The 14509-nt window shown below is 35.0% G+C and overlaps 2 protein-coding genes across 2 annotated transcripts; both read right to left on the reverse strand.

Annotated features, from left to right (window-relative positions):
* Positions 1-6114: 6114 nt before the first annotated feature.
* On the reverse strand, positions 6115-6588 carry LOC146881711 (protein FAR1-RELATED SEQUENCE 9-like). The gene has a single exon (XM_085669320.1). It carries the CDS (start codon positions 6586-6588, stop codon positions 6115-6117), a length of 474 nt encoding a protein of 157 aa, XP_085525446.1.
* A 4-nt stretch (positions 6589-6592) lies between these two features.
* Positions 6593-7912, reverse strand: LOC114170269 (protein FAR1-RELATED SEQUENCE 5-like). Its single transcript, XM_085669321.1, has one exon. It carries the CDS (start codon positions 7910-7912, stop codon positions 6593-6595), a length of 1320 nt encoding a protein of 439 aa, XP_085525447.1.
* Positions 7913-14509: the final 6597 nt, after the last annotated feature.

Genomic DNA, 14509 nt, shown 5'->3' on the forward strand with positions numbered 1-14509 from the left:
CAATAAGCCTTTTGAGAAAGGGGAACAAATGTGTGTTCACCTCTAAAATGCCTGTAGTCAATACCACCAAAGACCATCTCACCACCCATTTCTTCTGTTGGATCTTGATTTAGCCAAAGAGAGAAAAATTGGTGGCATATTTGCCCTTGTTCTATCATATTATACCTGCATTCACCAATCCGTGAACCTTGAAATTGTTGTGGTTTGTTTCTGATGCTAATTCAAAGGATATTATCATGATTTTCTTTTTCTGCTTTTGTTTAGAATTGTCTTTGTTTCGTATATGGCTGGCATTTAAATGAACTCGGGGGTTTTTAACATTCTGCTGTTTACTTTAGTCAAACTATTGAAATTGTTAGCAGAACTGAAAAGGGAAAAGATTATCTGATTATTGTGATTAATATGTTGCTTTTATATTGCATCTTCTAAAGTTTATTGAACATGTTGAACCAGATGAGTTGTAAGAATGGGTTTGAAGTGTCTGCTGGTTGTTATGTGTGTTTGGGCTTGGTTAGGATCGTTGACTTTTGCAACTTCTGATGATGGGTTGATGAGGGTTGGTCTAAAAAGGAGGAATTTAGACCTTCAGAGTCTTAAAGATGTAAGAATCAAAGATTTCGTTCGTTCTACTGATTTAGGGGATGATAAAAAAATTGTTGTGATGAAGACATAATATATCTTAACAATTATCTTGATGCACAATATTTTTGATGCACTAAAACAAACCCTAAGATACAATACAAACTGAAATTAGTCGAAGTTGTTTTAGAAGATACATACAAACTGAAACTAAGATTGAGGGAAAAAGTTATGGTAAAATATAAGTATCATTATAAAACCTAAATTCTTCCAACTTCCAACAGTAACAGATTTGAATTTTGTTGCTCTAAATATTCATGTTTTGTCAATCTCCTCAACCTTATGAAATGTTTCAGTATTCTCCAATAACTGACTGCTGATTTTAGCTTGCCACACTTCTGAAACATTTGTTCAAAAATGTTTGTAGCATAAGCTAACAAAGGAATACCCTTTTCCAGCATTGATTTCACTTTCTAATAAGCAGCATCTAGTTCACCTCCTCTGCACAACTTCTGCAACTTCTGATTCTCTAATTTTCTATCCAATTTAACACACAGATCCAACCTACCATGTTCTCTCAAAAGACTCTCCACTAAATTGTAAGTGTCAAAATTTGGAAGCAATCCCAAACCCAACATTTCAATCAGCAAATGATAAGCAATTTGATTCCTATATTTTTATTTTGTTTCAATTTTTAATTTTTTTACTAACAATTTGTAGGTTGATTGTTGATTGTTCATTGTTCAACCAAGTACTAGTTTTCTGAATAGGTTGATTAAATCTGTCTTATTTTTTGTGTGATGACTTGTGTGCAAATAAGTGATGACCTGTACAACATTTTTTGCAACAATGTGGTTTGACTCAATTTTTTGAACTCATACTATAGCAGTCAATACGTGTTTTTGGGGTGAATGACTTTGGTTAATATGTGTTGATTTGTAATAAGTGGGTTAAAGATGTTTGATTTGTTGGTGATGACTTTTGTGCACCCAAGTGATGACCTGTGCTGCATTTTTTGCAATCATCTATTGAATCAATTTTATTATCTTTCTTGTTATAGCACTCAATAATTGTTGATGAGGTGATTTACTTTGGTGCATGTGATCAATTTTCAGTTATATTTACTCCTTTGTAGATATGTGTTTGATGAATTTCAATGAACTTGGTATGTTATTTAGGAATTTTAAGTAAGATGTCCAGTAAACGTCAACGCAAATGTAGTCCAGAAGTAGGCAATAAAGGGAAGAAGACGAAGGTGGTGAAAAATGCTGATTAGGTATATTTGGAATCATTAAGTGATTTAATTTTTTTTATAATTTATAATAAATAATATTCTTTTCATGGTGTTATAGGTGCGAATTGTGCATAGGTGCGAAAGCAAGTACATTGTTGAAGTAAACAATGTACTAAAAGACACCTACCGTAAGCGGATTCAGGCAACACCATTTAGATGATGTTTGGAGGTGGACAACGCATTGGAAATAAATTGTCCTTTGTTGAGGGAAGTTTTGCGTAGATGGGTTCCACAAGGGGAATACATTCGTGTAAGTCAGCATTTGGTGGGGTTATCGGTTTATGATGTTTGTATATGCCTAGGTCTTAGTATGGTTGCTAAATGTGTTGAATTTGATGTTGATGTAAGTGGGGTAGTAGGTTCACTGTTTGAGAAGAAACCAATCACCTTGCGAGACATAATTAACAAGATTAAGAACTTAGTGGTTAGTGATGATGATATAGACAATGCTTGTAGGTTGTACTTGTTACTTTGTTTTACTGTATTTTATTTTCCTAGGACCTCTAGGACAGTGAGCAATATGCCTTTCAAAGTCTTAGACAACCTTGACAACTTAAGCGACTATAACTGGGCAGAGTCAATTCATAGTTTTTTTATCTCTGCACTCAATCGTGGATGTAAGGTTGTACGAGAAAAGATAAATACTCGTAGCCTTAACTTAGCCGGATCTGTTGTAGTTTTTCAGGTAATTTTTGTTTTCATAAGCTTTATTTTCCTAATGCATTATTATAATTTTTTGATTTGTTTAACATTGTTATAGGTTTGGGCTGCTTGTCGTCTTAGCTTAGAAGATGTAGAGGGTGAGGTTCAATTCCCAAGATTTCTGCGGTGGCCCTCGGTGAAGATTAGGACACCTAATATTGAGTCTGCTTTTGAAAAGAATAAGGTTTTATTTGAGTTGTCTTCTTTGTATATGTTTGGTTAAATTTGGTTTTATTACGAAATGTGTTTAAAAACAATTTTTTTTTATTTGTAGATTGTGTTTGGTTGGGCCCTTAGTGCAAAATGTCGTTCATATTGAGGACCAATACATTGTTAAAAATGATGGCATTCAGGGTGTTTCTCATTCCAAAGAGCAAGTGGATTTGGAAGAAAAATTTGAAAAACATGAATGGATAATTCTAGACATGAAAGAACAGATAAAGAAGATGCGTGATAAATTTTTTGATGCTCCTGAACCTGACTTATGTGCAGCTAAAGGAAATGATGTTTATGAAGAAGAGGGTTGTCCTTCTGAGCAAAGGAAGTGTGATGAAGGTCAAGGTTGTCTTTCACACCAGAAAAAGAGTCAACAACCTCAGTAGTGTGAGGAAGATGACCAGAAGGACTCTCCCCAGCTTGATCACATCTTAGAAAGAAATGATGCTTCAAAATCCGACCATAATGGAGATGACAAAGCTATTAAGCCTAACACTGAAGGTCAAACTAGTACACTATTTATAGATATGGCTAAATTGTATAAGGATGTGACTACTGCTGTTTGTACCAGGTATGCTATTTTGATTAATAATGTATTCAACGTGAACACACACTAATAGTTAATACTTTAAGTTGCTGCTTTTGACTTTTCAGATCTATTTATGTTGATGTGAATGGTCAAATATTGAGGAGCGATGACTGTCAATGTTTTCGTCCTCGTGGTTGGATTGATAACATGGTAAATTATGAAACTTAAGTTTATATTTATATTGTTATTAAAACCATGTAATGATATAATTATTGTTTTTGTGTTTATAATGTTTGCAGGCTACGACTTCATGTATAAACAAAAAAGGCTGACCGGGAAGATTAGCAGGGTTATATTTAGTCCTTTCTATACAATAAGTTTTTTTTTGCTTTTAATATTTATGCTTAAATTGATGTATAAGTATTGACATGTGTTGTGGTTCAGAATGCAGTTATCCTTGATTGTAACAAAAGAAAGGTGAATAGACATGTGTGGTGTCTAGATGACTACAGACATTACTTGACACGTGATTTGGTTTCAGTGCAGGATATAATAACATCAGATTTTGTGAGTATCCTTACTTGTTAAATGTTGTTATATTTTGTTACAAAATGAAATGTGTTTGTTAATGTTACTTCTATTCAGTTGTTTGCCCCAATGATTTATGCTGAACATTGGTGGTGTTATACTTTTAATTGTCAAACGAAAGAGTTCTTTGTCTTAGATTCACTTGCACACAAATGTCGAAGGTGAAAACAAATTGATAGTCACGTGGTAAGTCCATGTGTGACATTATAAATTTCCATTACTCATGTTTATTGTGTTGACAATATTTAGGTTTGATTTACATCTGTTATAGGTACAAAATGTGGAACACCTTTTTTGTCTCTTCTTAAATGACAAAAAACAATTGAAGCCAACATATGAAGTGCACATTGAAGACGTTCCTGAACAGCCAAATTTGTAAGCACAAATTTAATTCAGTGGCCTATTCATACAAGTTTGTTACGTAATTAGGAAGTTGTCATTAAATGCTTTGGTAACCACTTCCAGACATGATTGTGGTATTATGGTGTTGAAGTATCTTGAGATGTGGGATGGCGCCAAAAGATTTGATGGGAAAAGCATGCCGACTTATACTGATGTGAGTATAATACCCTTGGAACTGTTTACATTTAAGTTGCATAAAGTTATTTTGATATGAACTTGTAATTAAGTAGTTATTCTTTGGTGGCAGGAGGATCTACAACAATTTAGGCAGTAGTACATTTGTGATTGGATTCTTCACCCAGAAAATAAGCATAGGGAGGTTGTCCTTGAAAGATTTAAACCATATTTAAAGAAATAGAAATGTCAATATTTTAGTGTTAATTAATAGCGTAACTTTTAGGTCTTTTTGGATATGGATGACGTGCAAATGAATTGTTAGTTGCACTCCTTTATACATTGTTTAGGGTGACAATGACTAGAATCAATTTTGTAAATTATGGTTATAACAATTAGTTCTGTTATGGATTCAATTTGTGGTTATATATTAAGGTTACATGCAGTTTATTTAGTGATGACCGACTTTCATATAAGTGTGTACCCACTTTATATTTTTCTTACCAGGTAACTGATAATAAGTTGGTTGGTATCCCTGAGTTTGGAGTTAATGAATTAAATTAAATGAGGAACATCATGACTTGAACATGATTATAAATTTTGATAATATGATTCTAATAAAATGCCAAGGTTGTACACCTTTTTGTGAACAACTATATTGTGAGTCTTCAATCCAAAATAGTGACAATGAAAACTGTGAATAATATTAATCACTACTTCTGAAGTTGAACGTCGTAATCTCAGTACAAATACTTTGACCGTGTGAATAAATAAACATGTCATTGACAAACACAAACTCTAATAACAAAAGGTGTTTGGTTATGCCATGTTGATCATCCCAAATGATCCAAAAAATGTCGTTTGTTGTTGATACTAGTTCCTGAAAAAAAAAAACAATTACAATATTAAGCTATCATAAATATAAGGAAAAATTAAACATCTTTGTACTGTAGCATACCTAATGATATGTTCTGGACCAATAACTTGTTGATTACTTTCTATTGATGTTAAAAGTGATAAAAAGCCTGTGCACTGGACATCATAAATCTGGCCATGGTAAAGGGGTAATTAATTATTTCCATTTAATACCATAACAAGATGTAATTATGAAAAGAAAACTAACCATATTGGTTGCGGTATCCCTTTGACCATTCAAAATTTCATTAGTTGATGCATTTGAAGTTTGAAGTTCTCCATCCTAAAGTGCATGTCGACAAATAAAATTAACAACTAGACAGCCTGCATATTAAAAAATGGTACTATGAACACAAAAAATAAATACATACAGTGGCATTTCGAGATTCTTTAATCCTAGCTACCGCAGTTTTTTTTTGCATATCTTTTCTACAATTGATTGCATCCTTGTACCTCGTGGTCGACCCTTTCTTTTAACGTGAATCGGACTTTGTATCGTTGTTTGGTGAACACCACTATTAATTGGAAAATAAATGTGCACATCTGGTTGTTCACAGTTTCCCATAGTAGTGGAACAAGATAACGAAGGATTCCTTGATAATAAGTCTAATTGGGAACACAAGAATTTTGTACCCCTCTCGCTTTGGCATGCAAACTCAGCAATGTCATAGAACTTCTTACACAATAAGTCATACCTATGAATAGTTGGTTCGTCTTTCTTAGTGTAATATGATGCTCTTATCAAAGTATGCCTTCGCAATATGCATTTGCTCCATCAACTCAAAATATACTTTTGTGATACAAATTTTACATCTTCTAAGGCAAGGACCATCAAGCTGTGGCGGCAAAGAACTCCTCTAAACTCAAAAAGCCAACAAGTGCATTCAATGTCTTTTGTCACAAGATCAAATGTAACTTCATTATATTTGTCTGCACTTTGATCTTTCCATATCAACGCCTCTTTAACAATATATTTTGCCTTACCACCATGAACTTCAACACTTTTGATATTACAATTCATCTTACACGTAAGCTCATTTTGCACTTCACCAAACTTCGCATGAGTGTATTCATCTTGAAATTGTCTCTCAATAAATGACTGAGACCCACATGGAAGGGTAGTATTAGCAGAAGCGAAATTTGCTTCACACTCTTTCTCCGCCTTAGAATGAAGGGCGTTGTCATATTGGACAACAAACTGTTGGAGTGTTGTAGTAGAGTTGATGAACTCATCAAAGAAAGCATTCATTCCCTCACTTCTTTATTGTGGACATGCCTGCCCAGAAATGACATTTCAAATAAAAAGGAACCCATTGACGTCTTTCTTCGTAAATAGTGTAAAGCCATTCATTAAGTTGAAGATCATACTTTTCAATGAATTTTGCCCACCCATTCTCAAAATCTTCAGCATTATCTGACTCATATACCAATTGTTTTACACCATGCTTGATTTCCTTGTATTTGGTATATCCTACCAATTTTTCAGGTAGTTTTTTCATGATGTGCCAAAGGCACCAACGATGTTGTGTGTTGGGGAAGACAATTTCAATGACATTTTGCATGGCCTTGCATTGATCAGTGACAATTCCTACAGGGGCTTTATTTTCCATGCATCGCAACCAACTTCGAAATAGCCACACAAATGTACAAGTGTCTTCAGCACATAGAAGCCCACACCCTAATAAAATTAACTTACCATGGTGATTAACACTCACAAATGGTGCAAAAGGCATATCGTACTTATTAGTTAAGTATGTGGTGTCGAAGGACACAATGTCACAAAAATCTGCACATGCAGCCTGACTCCTTCCATCTGCCCAAAATATATTGGTTATGCGATTATCTTCATCAATGTCAATTTCAAAAAAGAAGTCTTTGTTCAACTCCTTCATACTGGAAAAGTGGTTTAATAAAGCTTGTTTGTCACCTTCCTTCTCTAAAGCGCGCCGTTGCTGACCAATATAGTTTCTTGCATCTCTTTCGACAAAATGTAAGTTCTCAAACCCCCCTGCATCACACACTAAAAAACGAAAGCTCTTGTGAATATGCACACCCGCTTCGTCATTTATGTCAAGGGTTCTTTTGGCTTGCATATTCAACTTCCTATTCCCACGAATTAGTCTTGACTTGGATGGACTTACGTCATGATTGTGTTCATGGACCACACTGCTAATCATCCACTTATCTTCTCTTCTAACCACAGTAATGCGCGCAGGACATTGTTTTCTTTGTGTGGGCAGTGTCTTCATTTCAGGTGGTATGGAGGACACACACTTTCCCTCCCGTGAACACACTAATTTGAAGTAACATAATTGATTGTCATCGTCTTTTCTCGAAGTTCTGATTCTTGTTCTGAAACCACTTCTAATAGCGTATTCTTTGTAAAATTTCTTGACGTTGTCAACACTATCAAAATACATCCCAACACACGGAGAAACGACATCCTCAGAGTGCTTTTCGTTGTCTTCCTTATCAATTCCTTCCTCGTCGAAGATAGTTCCACTATCCCCATCTTCTTCTAATAAATTGATGTCCTCCAAACCTATTGCGTTGGTTTCTTGTAAGTAATCCATCTACAAGTAATTCATACAACTCGCTTAGGTTCGAAAAAATTTAACACATAATCATCCAATTTCTAATGTAGTAACATACATAGTACGACAAAGTAATGTTTTATGTCCATTTTAGTAAGTTTCCTTTGAAAAGCATACCACACGACCTTACTATAGAAAATATTAAATGCATTCATTTTTTGACAACGAAAAAAAAATATTGAGTTTTAGGTTTTCTAGCTATGTATTCACCTTCAAACAACGTCTACCACAACAATACTTACCTCGATTCTTTGGACGGGTATATACGAAACTTCTTTGTGGAGGTGCAGAATGTTAGTTTCAACATTTATTGCATTTTGCCATGGTTGGTTTCTCCCGCATTCAAAGCAAATATCTTTTGAAGAAGGAGGTTTGAGGAAGTAAAAGCCATTTAATGATCTCTCTGTGCGGTGGGTGAGCAGCAATGTAACAGGGCATACTCTTTCAAAGAAAGCAAAATGAGCAAGCTTTAAATTTGCCGTGTTGAAAAAGCAATTGAAGGGCATATTACTCATTTGGGGTTATGTTTTAAAGTCTATAAAAGCTTGGTGATGTTACCGATCCTTATACTTGAACTACAAATATGTAGGTGCATTCAATTATCGCACACCACCTTGCTCATTAATTACGTTAAAATATCATTGCCTCACCATTTTTTTTCTCTTTCGTCTTAGGTATTAAGTGGAAAAGTGGAAACCACTGTTGGTTCACAAAATGGATCCTTGGGAGGCTCTTGCTGTTGATGATTCTGTTTTGAAAGAATTTTTGGAACGGTGCAATGGCAACACTACTTTCACCCCTGGCCCTGCTGGACATGCCTAAGCTGTTTTGCTTAACAGAGAGTTAAATGAAACACATAATACACAAGAGTTTTTGAACAACATGGTTGTTGCTAGCCGTGCACGAGATTTCTATAGCAATGGATGGACATGGGCAGAAAAGTTCATCAAACACCACGGTTAACATTTTTTCCTTACTGCAAAACCAATGCTATTGAAGTTTATAGGATAAAATTTTAATTAATTAATATCGCACGATTTCCAGGTTTAGTTGACGACGGAGACATTAAAAATAGGGTTAAGTATGTTTTTAGTTCCTGAACTTTGACTCAAAATTGGAATTCGTCCCTGGTCGAAACTTTGATAAATTTTGGTCCCTAAACTTTAAAAACGAATGAATATAGTCCTTTAAACCCAATTTTGTTAAATTTTTTTTAGGTTTCGAACGCATTTCTCAGTGAATATTAAGCCGAGAATGTGTCAAACGGCGTAAACAACTCCAATATTTATTGAGAAATGCGTTCGAAATCTAAAAAAAATTAACAAAATTGGGTTAAAAGGACTATATTCATTCATTTTTAAAGTTTAGTGACCAAAATTTATCAAAGTTTCAACCAGGGATGAATTCCAATTTTGGGCCAAAGTTCAGGGACTAAAAACATACTTAACCCTTAAAAATATAACTCCACTATCAAAGAGAAAATCAATGAATAGAATGCCTTTTGTGGCTTGTGTTGTCAAAGAGTGCAAACCAAATGACCTCGGAGATATGCTCATCACTATTAAGGTTATTTTTGATTTAGTGATTTTGGTGCAGTCCATTATTTACTTATCGCTTATGTAGAAAATGATTATGTCAGGACCCTACTGATACAGCCAAGGGAAACCTACATAATAAAGTTCTATCAGATCGTGAGTTTGGTAGTGACATTGGTGTTGGCTCTGTATTATTGTTGAAGGAAGTAAGTAAACTATGAAATTATGTTTCTTTATTGTTTTTCCTCTTCATGTACAGTTACTCATAAAACTTTATGAATTTTGATTGAATAGATTGCTATATTCAGACCTTTTGGGTACCTCAAAATCACACTTAGGAACATTGTCAAGGCAAATAACTAATCTTGAAACAAATATATGTTTTTTTTAATTCATACCATGTATTCAAGTCACACAATGTAATCATTTATGACATTAATAGGTTTTCAAGTATGACATAACTCATCCAACTAAAGAAGAAGTTAAAACTTCTATGTTTGTGGTGCGACTTAACTATGTTGTCAAACAAAATGTGGAAGCTAATGCCCATACCAGTATAAATTTCAATCCGAACGCAAATGACAACACAAATATGGGACCCAATTCCGAGCCCAACGTGCAGCCTACTAACACTGCTAATGTGGAGGATATACTGTAGAGGATGGTTCCGCCATCCACCAATATTCCATGTTTTGAGGTTTGGGGAGAGCTCCAAAGTTCAATCTTTTGTTCTGGATAATATATCACTTACGTAACTCATGACTGTTTAATGTCTTCAATTTTTAGGCTATTTATTTTTAACTTTAGTGTTTTTGTTGTTAATTTTAATTTTCATGACACTGTTGGAAGGATCTACTACATCTATGATATTAAATTTATTTTATCACTTTGATATCCATAACTGTCAGTTAAACTTATTATATGATTATCTATGTACTAATAACTGTTAATCACCGATACAGATTTTGCACACCTTCAAAAATTTTAATCTATGAAAAAGGTTTTAGTATGAACCTCACTTATAGTGAACCTCACTTACCCATGATGAAGCTGTGGGAAAATTGTGGTACAAGTAGAACATAACATACATGCCAACACTAACAATAATAAATGGTTATCAATCAAGTATTAAGTGCTGACCCACAATAAACATTTTGCACACCTTCCAAATTCGTGGTCTCTGCTAACGTATATTCAACAAAAAAATATCTTACCAAAGTAGGTGTGTGATTATTGATAAAAGAGGAAAAACATCATAACTCTGATAATTGTAAATAGTGACCATTTCACTATTAAGTGCTGATCTACGCTTCACATTTTGTACACACATATAATCTAAGGTATTTGGGTAAGGGTCTCAATAACTACTCCATACTTAATGAAATATAACACTTTTATTGCGTATATGAAACATAGTGAACAATAACAAACTACGTGTGGGATAATTCATCCACAACTCCAACATGATATTCTTCTTATCTGTATTCAAATTATATGATGACTCAAGAACTATTAAGTAGTGACCTGGTCCAAACAATTTGCACATGTACAAAAAATCTGGTTTGAAATTAGAGTAAACTTTTTTGAAGAACATTAATTTTGGTATGGGCTATTTAGTTCGCAAGTTGTACATCACATAATATATATTAATCAGGTGTGTTATAATTGGTAAAGTATTGAAGACATGATAACTCTCACATTTTTAAATGTAGATCAATCATATATTAAGTGTTGGCCTGTGAACAACATCTTGCACATAATTACTTATTTGTGATCTGTGTGGTAACCAATATTACTAAATTTCTCACCACATACGTATTCACTGTTCACCTGCTATAAACTTTATTTGCACTCAATGAAAATTAGGATGAACAACATTCAGCTATAACTTCACATAAACCACTCACAATTTCATAAATCAATCACTAAGCCAAACAAAAAAATTGTCATAAATCACTTCCACAAAGTCTAAACATAAAAAATACCAAAGTTAGCAATATAAATCCTAACTACAACAAACATAAAATTATTAAATCAACTACTTATGGCGCTTCCTCCCACTAAATGTTGCAAAAGGAGTTCTTATTGCCATACTCTTGACACGTATCCGAGGACCATCCCTTCGTCGCACATACATGTTGCTCTATTCTGATTCTTGTGCTTCCTGATTTGGAAAATGAACTTCTTCCACATGACCCCTCTCACCAAAATCGCCAAATTCAATACAGCCCTTCAGGTGGTTGGAATAAGGTGTTTGCGAATAACCAACACTTAGTTCACCCAACTAAGAAAACTTCATTTTGCCCTCCTGATGCTGGTGTTGGTTCTTCCTCTCAATCATCATTGCATTCAAGTCTACAAGTTCTTTTTGCAATTCCCCAAGCACACTTTCTTGATGTTCAACAGCTTTAATTAAGTCAACTATTTTAGTACCCTTATTTTGACGTCCATATACCTCAAAACCTTCTTTAACGAAGGAATTGGTCAGCTCTTCTGCAGAGGCAGCAACATTTGCAACAACCTGAAACAATTCACAACAACCTTCAATCAGTATAGATGACACATTTTAAAAAAAAATCGAACAACAAAATACCCAACTTACAGTGTTATTTGTCAAACTCCTTTTAATTACATTGTCCCCTGCTTTCATTTCCATCCAATGCAAGATTTTGGGAAACTTGGTTGTGCGCTGACAATCCTTTAAATTCGGAATCAAAAAATGGTCAAAAGACCATAACTGCCACAATTGTAATCAAAATCAGTCAAAACTCATAACCAAATATTTTAAAGTGATCAAACGAGTTTTAAATTAATTTAACATACACTAACTGTAACAAATAAACACATCCAACTACATGGAAGTGTTTGGTACTTTGTTTCTCCATCAAGAACAATTTAGCTTCACAAATACTGCTTGTGAACACTCAATTTCGTCCGGATAAATAAAATTTATTTTAAAAAAAATTTTAAAATGAAAAAAAAGATTTAGTAAATAAAAAGGAGTATAAAAGTGTCGTGTTTTCTACATTTTGGTTTTGGCCCAAATCATATTATTACCTACACCGTTTATATTTTCCTTTTCCACTTTATTTTTGTTTCTTTTACTACTAGTTTCGTTTTAGTTTTATTTCAAACCAAACTTTTCCATTTCTTTTTTAAATTTCTTAAATATACATATCCATTTTCATTTTCTTAACAACCTAAATATTTTTTATGTACCTGCACCATTCGTTTTCCTTTTTTTCACCTTGTTTTCATCCCGTTAAATGCCTAACAAGTTTCTACCATGTTCACACCTATCTTATTTCATTCTTACACCTTTTTTTAATTTTATATGTGAATGAGACCAATGATCCATTACGTTTCTCATTCTCACACCCACCTTTTCTCTCTTCGCATTCTAAAATTCTCCCAATCACACGCTATCACATTGCCACTCACATGTCTTCTCTCTCAACTTATTTTCTAGACCATGCAAAAAGGGCTCTTTTTTTTTCTCCTACACCAGCATAACCTACTAGCTGCAACTCTATCTCACATTGTCACCTCTCCACGTAGATGTCATGCATTAACCATTGATTTCATGCATTAACCTTCATACATCTCCTTCGTTTCAATCAAAAAGTTGTCGTTCTCTTCTTCGACATTGCGAATTCCCTCAAGAATCAACACGCAACCGTCAAACGTCGATCATCAATCTTTCTCTCTTCCAGCACGTTTCCTCTACACCATGAGATCATAATATCATTCAGATCCTTCATTATTTTTTATCAATAAAAACACCGCCAACTCGCGTGGGGATTCCCTCTTCCACTCCATTTTTCCACCCGCACCTGGGTCTTCACAAGTTTAACACTGCATAATACCATACTGAATCATCATCACCTAGATCCTTCACGCAAATCCACCCATCTTCACGGACCCTCATCACGCCACTCACCTTCAAACCCCCACCATCAACCACCTTCATTTTCTTCATTTTTCTTCCTTTGCAGTTTCTTAGTTTTCAGTTCGAACCCACAAAAACAACAGCCTACAATGCCTTCATAGTTTGAACCCAAACCATTTCCACTGGATTCTCGATCCTCCATTTTTCTTCCTACACCATAATTCACTCTAGAGCCATTTTCTCTGCCTTTTCACGCACAACACACGTACATTTTCATCATCTTCCACCGTCGCTATTGTTCTTCACCATTCACAACCCTTCCAAAAGCTACCCCATTCACCATCTCCCCTCCATAACACCACCTATATCTCCCACCTGCAGAAAAACATAAAACAGAATACAAGCACAACAACAATCAATGCTTCTTTACTACCTCCATATTCTTCATCTTCACCATCACACAAACACGTATTCACCTTCTCACCCATAGGTCACCTCATCCACATCCATTTTCTTCTCACGGGCCTCCATTTCACTTTTTTTCAAAACCCATTTTCATCACATTTTTATCCTACACCCACAACCAAATCTGACTAAATAGGGAAAAAAAGGGTTTAGTGCCGACGGAGGAGAGGGTAAGTGGCAGCGCCGATTAGACTCTTGACCAACAAAAATTTGCAACATTGAGGGATGCAACGTTTGTAGGCTTCTGAGGCAATGGCGTTGCTTGGTTGAACAGAGGCGTGCAAGGACGATGGCACGATGAGCGACAACCATGAACATAGCTCGGTGAAGACGACACTATTGGAAGAGGATAATGAAACCCGCATGCCAATCAGAGGAGCGACGACGAGGTGTTGTGATAATCCCGACAAGGCTCCGGTGTTGGTTGACGGTATCGCCGGAGACTGCTGGACTCACGACGGTGGCTGGTACAAGATGGCTCGTGCAAGGAAGAAGATGGAATTGTGAAGCCCTAGTTTTGGTGTTGTGAGGAAGAAAGAAAGAAAGCTTCAGGCCAGAACCCACCATTTCTTCGTGCACCCCTGGTTTTCACTTTTCATACACCTCTTGTATTTATTGGGCTCTATCTTATTTTGCTGTGTGCACTCCCGTTATTATAACCCTGCACCCCCTTATGTTTTGTTTGTT

The sequence above is a fragment of the Vigna unguiculata genome, chromosome 11 (assembly GCF_037176805.1).
Source record: "Vigna unguiculata cultivar grain cowpea cultivar isolate G323 ecotype 2 chromosome 11, ASM3717680v1, whole genome shotgun sequence".
NCBI classification, from domain to species: domain Eukaryota; kingdom Viridiplantae; phylum Streptophyta; class Magnoliopsida; order Fabales; family Fabaceae; genus Vigna; species Vigna unguiculata.